At 43.6% G+C, this 14,298-nt stretch overlaps 1 protein-coding gene across 3 annotated transcripts in view; it reads right to left on the bottom strand.

Moving 5' to 3' along the window:
- Nucleotides 1–14,298, bottom strand: part of LOC112254813 (carbohydrate sulfotransferase 15) — a 38,161-nt gene that overhangs the window by 14,035 nt on the left and 9,828 nt on the right. For 2 of the 3 annotated variants that reach the window (XM_024427698.2, XM_024427715.2), the window contains exons 2-3: nucleotides 2,722–2,877; nucleotides 49–734 (exon numbers count right to left, since the gene is read on the bottom strand). In XM_024427698.2, coding sequence (XP_024283466.1) covers nucleotides 49–531 — 483 coding nt within the window. In that variant the 5' untranslated portion in view covers nucleotides 532–734; nucleotides 2,722–2,877. The remainder of the gene's footprint in view (nucleotides 1–48; nucleotides 735–2,721; nucleotides 2,878–14,298) is intronic. The other variant, XM_024427706.2, reaches the window with a different exon arrangement.

Here is a 14,298-nt window from a genome sequence, read left to right as displayed (position 1 = left end):
TTATGATAAAATAGCACACATGAAGCAACAGGCCAGACACATACTCACATGAGAGTCACTATTGACAACGTCCTTCAGAAGAGGCAGCTTCCTTGGGCTGAACTCAAGCTTAGCTGTAATGCACTTCACCAGGAGGTTAATGTTGACATAGTCCTTGGTAGAGGACAGGTTAGGGGAGATGGTGCTGCTGGGGTTGACTATAGTACTGAGGTGGAACGGTGGCGGCGTCAGCATCAGACCCGTTTTATCCAAGGTCAAGACGTAAGAAGCCATAATGAGGAAGGTCAATGTCAGTCCGAGCAGGAAGCTGATAACCTTGACCTTTGTGACACTCCTCAGGGGGCCCAATGGCCACAGAGGAAACCGCCTCACCTCCAGGACACTGGGCAGGATTATGTGACCGTCATCCACATCGTCCAAACAAGGCATTGTGGGTCTTTTCCTGTAGTTCTTGACTTCCATGGGGCAGAGTTGGCCATATGTGTAGTCCGTTTGAGAAATGGCACCATTTTTGTAGTCTGTACGAGACATTATGTAGACAGGATGGAACAGGGCTGTGGAGAGGGGGATGCAGATGTCAGAGGGGAGGGACTGGGGCCGTCAAGGCACATCTATTGTGGGATGGGAGGTGTGTGGAGGAGCAGTAGAGGGTTTATCCATCATGGCTGCTCTAAATGTTGCTGTAGGCACAACAGGTACTGTAGCACCACAGTCTGGCCTTCAGTAGTGTTCTCCTGTCAAACGAGATAATTATATTTATTTTTGAACTGTTTTTAAAAAATAGGAACATTTTGAACACTACAATGGTCAATTAATCTGTGATTGGTTTTCCCCTTCAATGGTGTAGTGTTTTGTGGACTTTGTCATATACAGCTCACAGCTATTTCCTGACCAGGTGCTAAGTATTATTCCAGGATTAGGGTTCAGTCAGAGGCGATCTAACATGTGAGACATGTAACATTCATTCTGCTTCCTCCACTAGCAAGTCTGACCACTCCAATTACATATCACAACCTCTCAGGAAGCTCATATCAGAGAGTATGTTCTTGTCAGGCAATGCTTCCCTGCTTTAGGTATAAGGATCAAAACAGTGGGTAAAATGTGAAAGCAAAAGGGTCTGTCTGTACCTTCATCTTCTGAATTTAGGGCTTATCAAAGTCCTCTGCCTATAGGATAAAATAAACCTTAACATTTTAGAACACATTTCCCTCTATTCTACGGGGGAATAAAAGGTTGATCCACGAAAATGTTATGATTTAGAGATTAAAGGTTTTCTTGTGACATCAACAGTACTATTGATACAGGTGGACAACCAGCGCGGCAGTCTTTTAGATAGAGAAAGCAAGTATTATTTCTGGACCTGTGTGCTGAATAATTCCAGACAGAGGACTGACAAAATTCTTTAAAAACACTTCCATCACACTTCCTGGAACCATAATTCATTCTGTTTTCTTTTCTTTCCAGAGTTTATACGAATGAACAATCCCTCTGGATGTTGAAATGAAATCCCAGCCCAGTTACAGTGAATTAAACTTGGTACATTCAATGAATTTACAGTGTTATTCCTCATTGCATTATGGTTGTTCTATTCACACTGGGGCCTCATTAAACAGAGGCCACTGAACACTTCAGTGATTTTAAATAGTCACATCATATTTCTAGCACTGGCTGTCATAAATGTTAGGTTACACTCTACTTGAGCGATGTGTCATCATACAACCTATAACATTCAGCAATTAAAAATAGATTTAGTTAAAAGACATATTCAATGTGGGGTAGAGTGGGGTAAGTTGAGTAATTTTTTACATTCAGCATCACTCCCTCAAGGGAAATATAGTGTCCTTTCTAACAAAGATTTCTACATATATTTCAGGATGTTGTGCATCCCTCGAAATAATCTGAATTTGTGTGAATATTAGTTTTGAGAACATATCTTGTCCAAAAAAAGAGGTCACTTGGCACAATTCACCTCGGGTATGGTGTAAGTTGAGCCACAGGGCAGGGTAAGTTAAGCCACCTACAAATCTGTACTGAATAAAATATGACCATTACCTTTATAAAACAATGCCTATCTTTATTTCCCAAAAACAATTCAACACAACCACAATCACATTTATGTATTTTAATAATTTTAAGCATCTTTTAACACAGGCTTAACACCTAACAAACACTTAATTTTTTACACCTTTAACTCCAGGCCTTTTTTGTTATCGCGTATCACCATGGAAGAAAACACTTCAATTTGTTCAACCATTGGCTCAACTTACCCCAAGCAATCATTTTGACAATATTAGCCCACACAGCCACAATAATGCACTCTCATGCTAGGTTCAGAACCTCATATTGAGACCCTAACTGATGTATAGAACAGTCTTAAAATGATCTACTTTGGTTTAGATACAGTATCATGAAACCTCTAACATATTCATTGAGTTGGATGAAAATCCATTTTTTTAACCTAACTTGCTTACCATTTTTTCTATGTGGTTTCTTCCTTCACAGACTCCATGAAATGATGACCTCTTCCTAAATATTTGGTCAAATGATTAATTCTGTGCATGGTTTCCTAGAAAGAAGGGTGGCTCAACTTACCCCTTTGACTCAGCTCACCTCTTTGGCTCAACACACCCCTTTGGCTCAACTTACCTCATTGGCTCAACTTACCCCACTCTCCCCTATCATTATGTGATGGTATATAGCCTATAAAGGTTTGTATCCTACTGTCAAGGTCTCAGCTGAATGTGTTCTTCTGCTGGTCCTGCTGTTGCTGATAAAGGGAGGGGGTCTCCTGTCCTCTCTTTAAAACTCATGGAAGGTTATTGTCTGCCAGAGCCAGCAGCCAACATCCCAACTGTAGGCTTGATTTCTGAAGAGAGACTACAAGAAGAGGGGGCAAGACCAGCATTATTAACCCCATTGGAATAAAAGCGTCTAGAATTGATCTGTGACGGAACTTGTGTGGGAAACAGGCAGAGTGTGGAATGGAACGATTTATAAAGTAACACACACCCCAGTGATTTCTACCATAACCTAAATTCCTTGTGTATAGCCTAACATATGTTTGTATCCCCCATGAGTGCTCAATGTTCCAAAGATTTATGTGAGTCAATATTCCATTTGAATTACTCACAATGTCTACATGCTTTTGAGCTGAGTTAAAAATTCAATGACACAAAAAATGCTATGTGTTTGAGGTCATCTCCACAAGGTGTAGGTCCAGTATGCAGTATCCAGCACGCAAACAGAGCATACAAAAACTGTGTCTATGGCATGAGAGGACAGTGCTGGTACTGGTACTGATGGGGATGGTGGAGGGAGAGGAGATTTAAAGATGAAAGCTGGTATATTCAACCCTGCTTGGTTCTGTCTTTGGCAGACATCTGGGTCAGAGTGAGTCTTTTGGTGAGGGGATGATTTGGCATGCCTCCTTTGCAGAGATTTCAGGGAGTCAAAACCAAGAGTTTATTTAGTCTACACACACATACACAGCTTGAGAGCTGGCACTCACCAACTGCTCTCTTCTGTGTGTTTTTGTTGTTGGAGGGTTGAGGGTCAGTGCGGGGTGGCATACTCCGTGGCATCTCATTCATAGTTTGCTGGGTGCTGCTGTCCTGATTCTAAGATCCTACTAACACACACGCGTATGCACGCATTACAGTTTTGATAGTCATCACTGCATCCTGTATCAAAAGGTTGGCTGGACTTCGCTAATGACCCGTAGATCTATACATTACTCCCTTTTTGTTTACAAGGTTAAGTTTTAATGCAACGTATTGCTATAACTGTCAAGTCTACACTCGCTCTGGCGCTCGGCGTCGCCGGTTTACTAACCACCGGTCCTGGTAACCCTCATTACGCACACCTGCGCCCCATCACTACCGTGATTACTTCTCCTTTATCTAGCACTCCCTAGCATCACGGTTCAGGCAGTATTGGTTCTGTGTTTATGTCCAGACGAGTCTCTTGTTTTGTATCGCTCTATGTTCTTCATTAAACTCGCCAACTGCACCTGCTTCCTGACTCCCAGCGTCATTGTTACAGAATACTGCCTCAACAAATGGAAGCAGCAGGGAATCATGGTCGGCACGCAGGGATATCTACTTCGTCAACACCACGACCAGCTGGAGTATCTGGGGACGGCTATGGATGAGATCCTCCGCGTTTCTCAACATTACCCGTGGGGCGTCACCTCCAACAAGCGGAGGATTCTCTACCACGAGTCGACCCAGCGAGCCAGCACCCTAGCTGATCCAGTAGTCCACGCAGATCAGCGAGGTCCAAGAGATCCAAGGTTGCCATGGTTATTTCCCTGCTGACCGAACGCGTGTTGGAGTGAGCTACGGCCGCCTGGGAGAGAGGAGGAGTTGGGTTCCTATGAGGGGTTCATGGCTCTGTTCAAACTAGTCTTCGATCATCCACCAGAGGGCAGAGAGGGGAGCACCTACTCAAACTACGGCAGGATGGCCAGACCGCTCCTTCAGTGTTCCAGGAATTCGTTAACCAGGTGTTCTGGGATATGCTCGGACGCCAGGTGTTCATTTATATAGACAACATCCTGGTCTACTCAGCTACCTGGATTACCTCCTGGCTAACCACCTACAGTATATGTTGAAGCGGAGAAGTGCCAATTCCATCAAGAGGCTGTCTCCTTTCTGGGTTACCAGATCAGCCTGCAAGGAGTGATGATGAATGTTAAGAAGGTAGATGCTGCCAGGTCATGGTCAGTCCCAACCAAAATAAAGGGGTTACAATGGTCTTTGGGGTTTGCCAACTTCTACCGCCACTTCATCAAGAACTTTAGCGCTCTCCTCTCACCTCTCTCCTCAAAGGTGGTCCCTGTAAGTTGGGATGAAGTTCTGCAGCCGACGAAGCCTTCCGCCTACTGAAGGGACATTTCACCTGCGCCCCGTTGCTCAAACACCCAGATCCTACGCTGCCCTTTGTGGTGAAGGGTGTGGGGTGGGTGTGGGGGCTTTCCTGTCCCAACGACAAGGTAATCCACATAAATTGTTTCCATGTGCATATTACTCAAAGAAACTGTCCCCTGCAGAGAGGAACTATGATGGCGATGGGAGCTCCAGGTGGTGAAGTTGGCATTAGATAAGTGGAGACACTGGCTTGAGGATGCCAAGGACAAATTTCTCATGCTCACTGACCATCGGAACCTGGAGTAAATACAGACAGCGAGGCGGCTGAACCCATGCCAAGCAAGGTGAGCCCTTTTTTTCCACTAGATTTGACTTCACTCTGACATATCGCCCAGGTTCAAAGAACACCAAAGCTGATATCCCGTCTCTACGATTCGGGAGAGGTTCCTGCCCTGAATGCACCCATAATTCTCCTCTCTTGAGTCCTGTCACAACTTCTGCCAAAGTCGGCTCCTCTCCTTGTTCGGGTGGCGTTCAGTGGTCGACGTCACCGGTCTTCTAGCCATCGCCGCTCCACTTGTCATTGTTACATTTGTTTTGTCTTGTTTCCCCGCACACCTGGTTTACATACCCTAATCACACTACATATATATCCCCTCTGTTTCCCATATGTCTTTGTGTGTAATTGTTTTGTTACATGTTTCGTGTTACGCACCACATTGTGACTGTTGTCACCACGCTTTGCACTTTTGCCATTTGCCTGGAGGGTTTTGACTCTGTTGCGTCCGTCTGTTGTTACTTCTGCCAATTAAAGTGTGCGCCTGATCACAACTCTCCGCTCTCCTCCACCTGACTTCTTACCAGTAGTGCACAACCTGACAAGCCCCTGTGGTCTGGTACATAGATGTGGACATTCGCCAGGCCCTGGAGAGGGAACCCGCACCCGCTACCTGTCCTCCTGAGGAAATATACGTTCTTACGGAGATAAGGGATCGGCTGCTGACCTGGTCTCACACAGCTGTCATCGCTGGACATCCAGGTATCACCCGCACTATTCAATCTATCTCCGAAAGGTACTGGTGGCCTACCTTGGCGCAAGACGTCACACGCTATGTCAACTCCTGTTCCGTATGTGCACAAACTAAATCTCCCCGGCACGCTCCAGCATGGAAACTCCTTGCTTGCTCCTCCTCAGCGTCTATGGTCTCATCTGTTCATTGATTTTGTCACTGATCTCCATTCTCATGGTTTCACCACCATTTTGGTGGTTGTGTACAAATTCTCTAAATCCTGACATTTTATCCCTATCTCTCTCAGTCTAACTGGCAGGTGGAGAGGATTAAACAGGAGCTGGGTAGGTTCCTGAGAAGTCACTGCCACGACTGGCAGGAGGAGTGGGCCCAATTCCTTCTCTGGGCGGAGTACGCTCAGAATTTATGGCGTCACTCCTCCACCTGACTCCCAGCGTCATTGTTACAATAACAACATTCTAGATACATTTCATCTTAATGTTCTGGTGCCATTCGGACAGTTTAGAGTATTGATTTGGGAATTATTTGTGGAGGAATGGTAGTTTTTCTGAGTGATTTGTGATGTTTTACATGTGCTTCCCATTATTGTGTTTTTGTATTGTGTATATTTGTAATGTGCAGGGAACATTTGAAAAAGAGACCTAGATCTCAATATCTTCCTTGGTAAAAATAACTCACACACACACACACACACAGAGAGAGGTTGTTGCCACTCGATATTGCAAGTGTGATTAATGGGATGTGGACAGGCATCCCTATGTTCCACTCCATCTGGGTTAGAGTTCAACCCTGCTGCTGATGTAAAACCCAACTGACCCACCACACAAAGGAGGGCACGTAATGGACCTGAATACACAACCGAAAACTTTAAAAATAGCTCAGCCATGAGGGATGCAGCAGATCTCCACCTTTTAATGATATGCAGTTACAAGCTAGATGCCTAGAGACTCAGGGCCACAGAAACCCTGAAGCCCCAAAACTCATGTTTTAATTTCTCAGCCTCCAGGATCCCCTTAGAGCAGGTCTCTCTCCCTGTGCCACTGCCCACACACATTTTTCCACCAAGGTACACACATACACACACACCACTCCCTACTCCATTCCATCACATATTCCAACTGTCAGTGTTTGCTCCTCTGACTGTTCCCCCTGGTCTCTCTCCATGCCCAATCCACAGAATTGCCAGTGGTGGGGGTGTTTTTTTCCACATTCCTGTAAAGATTAGACAGGAACTCATGTTAAATACTGTTGAAGTAATATGGCCACAGGTTCATCTGCCTCACCTAAAGCCCATTCTAGTGGGAAGCTGCTGTAGACCTCCAAGTGCTAACAGTCAGTATCTAGATAACGTGTGAAATGCTTGATAATGTATGTGATATCAACAGAGAGGTATATTTTCTGGGTGATTTAAATATTAACTGGCTTTCATTTAAGCTGCCCACTCAAGAAAAAGCTTCAAACAGTAACCAGTGCCTGAAACCTGGTTCAGGTTATCAGTCAACCTACCATGGTAGTTAGAAACAGCACAGGAATGAAATCAACATCATGTATTGTCACATCTGTACTAATGCTGCAGACATGTGCTAGAGAGCAGTATCCAGACCCATCGGATGTACTGATCACAATATAATAGCCATATCTTTGGAAAACCAAAGTTCCAAAGGCTGGGCATAATATAGTGTGTAAGAGGTAATAAAATAAGTTTTCTAGTGATTCCTATGTTGATGATGTAAATAATACTTGTTGGTCCGTGGTGTGTATTGAGGAGCAAACAGATGTTGCACTTGACATATTTATGGAATTGCTTATCCCAGTTACTAATAAGCTTGCACCCATGAAGAAAATTACTGAAAAAAGTGTTAAATCCCTGTGGATTGATGAGGAATTGAAACATTTTATAGTTGAGAGGGATGAGGCAAAAGGAATGGCAAATAAATCTGGCTGCACAACCGATTGGCAAACTGTGAAATCGTGTGACTAAACTGAATAAAAAGAAGAAGAAACTACACCATGAAACAAAGATAAATTACGTAAAGAATGAAAGTAAAACACTTTGGAGCAGCTTCAGTGAAATTTTAGGAAAACAGGCAAAATCAGCTCCATCATTAATCTCAAAACCAAATGGTATTGCCAACTGCTTTAATGATTTTTTCATAGGCAAGATTAGCAAATTTAGACATGACATGCCAGAAACAAATGCTGACACTACACATCCAAGTATATCTGACCAAATCATGAACTGCAAGAATTGTCATTTTGAATTCTGTAATGTCAATTTGGAAGAGGTGAAAAAATTATTGTTGTCTATCAACAATGACAAGCCACCGGGGTCTGACAACTTGGATAGAAAATTACTGAGCATAATAGCGGTCAATATTGGCAATCCTATTTGACATATCTTCAACTTAAGCCTATTATAAAGTGTGGTCCCTCAGGCCTGGAGGGAAGCAAAAGTAATTCCGCTACCTAAGAATAGTAAAGCCCTCTTTACTGGCTCAAATACCCTACCAATCATTCTGTTACCAACCTTTAGAAACGTTTGGGAAAATGGTGTTTCACCAGATACAATGCTATTTTACAATAAACAAATTGACAGACTTTCAGGACGATTATAGAGAAGGACATTCAATAAGCACAGCACTAACACAAATGACTGATGATTGGCTGAGAGAAATTTATGATAAAAATATTGTGGGGGCTGTTTTGTTGACTTCAGTGTGGCTTTTGACATTACCAATCATAGTCTACTGCTGGAAAAAAGTACAGTGGGGCAAAAAAGTCTTTAGTCAGCCACCAATTGTGCAAGTTCTCCCACTTAAAAAGATGAGAGAGGCCTGTAATTTTCATCATAGGTACACTTAAACTCTGACAGACAAAATGTCATTGTCATTCTGAAAGACCCAGCCACGTTTCATCTTCAATGCCCTAGCTGATGGAAGGAGGTTTTCACTCAAAATCTCACGATACATGGCCCCATTCATTCTTTCCTTTACACGGATCAGTCGTCCTGGTCCCTTTGCAGAAAAACAGCCCCAAAGCATGATATTTCCACCCCCATGCTTCACAGTAGGTATGGTGGTGTTTGGATGCAACTCAGCATTCTTTGTCCTCCAAACACGACGAGTTGAGTTTTTACCAAAAAGTTACATTTTGGTTTCATCTGACCATATGACATTCTCCCAATCCTCTTCTGGATCATCCAAATGCTCTCTAGCAAACTTCAGACGGGCCTGGACATGTACTGGCTTAAGCAGGGGGACACGTATGGCACTGCAGGATTTGAGTCCCTGGCGGCCTAGTGTGTTACTGATGGTAGGCTTTGTTACTTTGGTCCCAGCTCTCTGCAAGTCATTCACTAGGTCCCCCCCGTGTGGTTCTGGGATTTTTGCTCACCGTTCTTGTGATCATTTTGACCCCACGGGGTGAGATCTTGCGTGGAGCCCCAGATCGAGGGAGATTATCAGTGGTCTTGTATGTCTTCCATTTCCTAATAATTGCTCCCACAGTTGATTTCTTCAAACCAAGCTGCTTACCTATTGCAGATTCAGTCTTCCCAGCCTGGTGTAGGTCTACAATTTTGTTTCTGGTGTCCTTTGACAGCTCTTTGGTCTTGGCCATAGTGGAGTTTGGAGTGTGACTGAGGTTGTGGACAGGTGTCTTTTATACTGATAAGTTCAAACAGGTGCCATTAATAAAGGTAACGAGTGGAGGACAGAGGAGCCTCTTAAAGAAGAAGTTACAGGTCTGTGAGAGCCAGAAATCTTGCTTGTTTGTAGGTGACCAAATACTTATTTTCCACCATAATTTGCAAATAAATTCATTACAAATCCTACAATGTGATTTTCTGGATTTGTTTTTCTCATTTTGTCTGTCATAGTTGAAGTGTACCTATGATGAAAATTACAGGCCTCTCTGTAATTTTCGCACAATTGGTGGCTGACTAAATACTTTTTTGCCCCACTGTATGTGTTATGGTTTTACAATCCCTGCAAAATTGTGGATAAAGAGTTACAGTTGAAGTCGGAAGTTTACTACATACAGCGTAGCCAAATACATTTAAACTCCGTTTTTTTTATTCCTGACATTTAATTATAAAAAAAATAATCTTAGATTAGTTAGAATTACCACTTATTTTAAGAATGTGAAATGTCAGAATAATAGGAAAGACAATGATTTATTTCAGCTTTTATTTCTTTCATCACTTTCTCAGTGGGTCAGAAGTGTACATACACTCAATTAGTATTTGGTGGCATTGACTTTAAAAAATATATTTAATCTTGGGTCAAACGTTTCGGGTAGCCTTCCACAAGCTTCCCACGTTAAGAAGGGTGACGTTTGGCCCATTCCTCCTGACAGAGCTGGTGTAACTGAGTCAGGTTTGTAGGCCTCCTTGCTCGTACACGCTTTTTCAGTTCTATCCACACATGTTCTATAGGATTGAGGTCAGGGCTTTGTGCTGGCCACTCCAATACCTTGACTTCGTTGTCCCTAGGCCATTTTGCCACAACTTTGGAAGTATGCTTGGGGTCATTGTCCATTTGGAAGACCCATTTGTGACCAAGCTTTAACTTCCTGACTGATGTGGGGTGGCAGGGTAGCATAGTGGTTAGAGTGTTGGACTAGTAACCAGAAGGTTGCAAAAAAGGGAAGTTAAAAAAAGGTTTCAAAAAATAAATGTCTTGATGTGTTGCGTCAATATATCTGCTGAATTTTGCAACCTCATGATGTCATCTATTTTGTGAAGTGCACCAGTCGCTCCTGCAGCAAAAGCACCCCCACAACAAGATGCTGCCACCCCCATGCTTCACGTTGGGATGGTGTTCTTCGGCTTGCAAGCCTCCCCCTTTTTCCTCCAAACATACCTATGGTCATTATGGCCAAGCAGATCTATGTTTGTTTCATCAGACGAGAGGACATTTCTCCAAAAATGTGCAGTTGCAAACCGTAGTCTGGCATTTTTATGGCGGTTTTGGAGCAGTGGCTTCTTCCTGCTGAGCAGCCTTTCAGGTTATGTCGATATAGGACTCATTTTACTGTGGATAATGATACTTTGGTACCTGTTTCCTCCAGCATCTTTCACAAGGTCCTTTGCTGTTGTTCTGGGATTGATTTGCATTTTTTGCACCAAAGTACGTTCATCTCTAGGAGACAGAACGTGTCTCCTTTCAGAGCGGTATGACGGTTGCGTGGTCCCATGGTGTTTATACTTGCATACCATTGTTTGTACAGATGAACATGGTACCTTCAGGCATTTAGAAATTGCTCCCAAGGATGAACCAGACTTGTGGAGGTCTACAATTGTTTTCTGAGGTCTTGGCTGATTTATTTTGATTTTCCAATGATGTCAAGCAAAGAGGCAGTTTGAAGGTAGGCCTTGAAATACACTGCTCAAAAAAATAAAGGGAACACTAAAATAACACATCCTAGATCTGAATGAATGAAATATTATTATTAAACACTTTTTTCTTTACATAGTTGAATGTGCTGACAACAAAATCACACAAAAATTATCAATGGAAATCAAATGTATCAACCCATGGAGGTCTGGATTTGGAGTCACACTCAAAATTGAAGTGGAAAACCACACTACAGGCTGATCCAACTTTGATGTAATGTCCTTAAAACAAGTCAAAATGAGGCTCAGTAGTGTGTGTGGCCTCCACGTGCCTGTATGACCTCCCTACAACGCTCCTGATGAGGTGGCGGATGGTCTCCTGAGGGATCTCCTTCCAGACCTGGACTAAAGCATCCGCCAACTCCTGTACAGTCTGTGGTGCAACGTGGCGTTGGTGGATGGAGCGAGACATGATGTCCCAGATGTGCTCAATTGGATTCAGGTCTGGGGAACGGGCGGGCCAGTCCATAGCATCAATGCCTTCCTCTTGCAGGAACTGCTGACACACTCCAGCCACATGAGGTCTAGCATTGTCTTGCATTAGGAGGAACCCAGGGCCAACTGCACCAGCATATGGTCTCACAAGGGGCCTGAGGATCTCATCTCGGTACCTAATGGCAGTCAGGCTACCTCTGGAGAGCACATGGAGGGCTGTGCGCCCCCCAAAGAAATGCCACCCCACACCATGACTGACCCACCGCCAACCGGGTCATGCTGGAGGATATTGCAGGCAGCATAATGTTCTCCACGGCGTCTCCAGACTCTGTCACGTCTGTCACATGTTCTCAGTGTGAACCTGCTTTCATCTGTAAAGACCACAGGGCGCCAGTGGCGAATTTGCCAATCTTGGTGTTCTCTGGCAAATGCCAAACGTCCTGCACGGTGTTGGGCTGTAAGCACAACCCCCACCTGTGGACGTCGGTCCCTCATACCACCCTCATGGAGTCTGTTTCTGACCGTTTGAGCAGACAAATGCACATTTGTGGCCTGCTGGTGGTCATTTTGCAGGCTTCTGGAAGTGCTCCTCCTGCTCCTCCTTGCACAAAGGCGGAGGTAGCGGTCCTGCTGCTGGGTTGTTGCCCTCCTACGGCCTCCTCCACATCTCCTGATGTACTGGCCTATCTCCTGGTAGCGCCTCCATGCTCTGGACACTACGCTGACAGACACAGCAAACCTTCTTGCCACAGCTCGCATTGACGTTCCATCCTGGATGAGCTACACTACCTTGTGTAGCCACTTGTGTGGGTTGTAGACTCCGTCTCATGCTATCACTAGAGTGAAAGCACCGCCAGCATTCAAAAGTGACCAAAACATCAGCCAGGAAGCATAGGAACTGAGAAGTGGTCTGTGGTCACCACCTGCAGAACCACTCCTTTATTGGGGGGTGTCTTGCCAATTGCCTATAATTTCCACCTGTTGTCTATTCCATTTGCACAACAGCATGTGACATTTATTGTCAATCAGTGTTGCTTCCTAAGTGGACAGTTTCATTTCACAGAAGTGTGATTGACTTGGAGTTACATTGTGTTGTTTAAGTGTTCCCTTTATTTTTTTGAGCAGTGTACATCCACAGGTACACCTCCAATTGACTCAAATGATGTCAATTAGCCTAACAGAAGCTTCTAGATCCATGACATCATTTTCTGGAATATCCAAAGCTGTTTAAAGGCACAGTCAACTTAGGGTATGTAAACTTCTTACTTATTGTGATACAGTGAATTATAAGTGAAATAATCTGTCTGTAAACAATTGTTGGAAAAATTATTTGTGTCATGAACAAAGTAGATGTCTAACAGGACACAGAGGGTGTTCTTTAATGGAAGCCTTTCCAATGTAATCCAGATAGAATCAGGAATTGCCAGGGCAGCTGTCTAGGCCCCTTAATTTTTTCAATCTTTACTAACGACATGCCATTAGCTTTGAGTAATGCCAATGTGTCTATTTACACGGAGGAATCAACACTATACATGTCAGCTACTACAGCAACTTAAATTACTGCAAAACTTAACAAAGAGCTGCAGTTAGTTTCAGAATGGGTGGCAAGGAATAAGTTAGTCCTAAATATTTCAAATACAAAAAGCAATGTATTTGGGACAAATAATTCACTAAACCCTAAACCAACTAAATCTTGTAATAAATAATGTGTAAATTGAGCAAGTTGAGGTGACTAAACTGCTTGGAGTAACCCTGGATTGTAAACTGTCATGGTCAAAACATATTGATACAACTGTAGCTCAGATGGGGAGAAGTCTGTCCTTAACAAAGTGCTACTCTACTTTCCTCACAGCACTATCAACAACGCAGGTCCTACAGGCTCTAGTTTTGTAGCACCTAGAGTACTGTTCAGTCGTGTGGTCAGGTTCCACAAAGAGCGACACAGGACATTTGCAATTGGCTCAGAACAGGGTAGCACGGCTGGCCCTTGGATGTAGACAGAGAGCAAATATGAATAATATGCATGTCAATCTCTCCTGGCTCAAAGTGGAGGAGAGATTGACTTCATCATTACTTGTCCTTGTGAGAGGTATTGAGCTGTTGAAAGCACTGAGCTGTCTGTTCTTAAGTATAGACCCTTTAATTCAATTTAAGGTCAACATTTGCAAAACAACCAGTTTTCATAACTTCATAACTCTGAATATCCTTGTAATTTTTGTCCAAAATGAAAAGGCATGTTGTCATACAAGGTTAGAAACTACATGTTAAGACATATATATGATACTCCCGTAAAGCCCAGCTCATTGGCTATCTAGCTAGCTTTATTTGACCCCGATTGGTGCTTATTTGACAAAGATACAGTTGTTCAAGTGATGGCCGCCGGAGTCAACGGCGTGCCATGAAGGCGTCGCTCTCTGACCAAATATGGTGTCCTATAGGATATACTACACGCCTAATGAAATAGTGAAGTCTTGATACCTTCTAGGACCTCTGAGGAATAGATTAGATAGGAATAAGATTTGACTCGTTCAATCAATGTTTAGGGTGAGATTTTCCCAGATTCCTTTTC

The sequence above is a fragment of the Oncorhynchus tshawytscha genome, linkage group LG01, assembly GCF_018296145.1.
Source record: "Oncorhynchus tshawytscha isolate Ot180627B linkage group LG01, Otsh_v2.0, whole genome shotgun sequence".
Lineage (NCBI taxonomy): Eukaryota > Metazoa > Chordata > Actinopteri > Salmoniformes > Salmonidae > Oncorhynchus > Oncorhynchus tshawytscha.
Note: the sequence above shows the minus strand (reverse complement) of the source record. Positions and strands in the feature narration are given on the sequence as shown.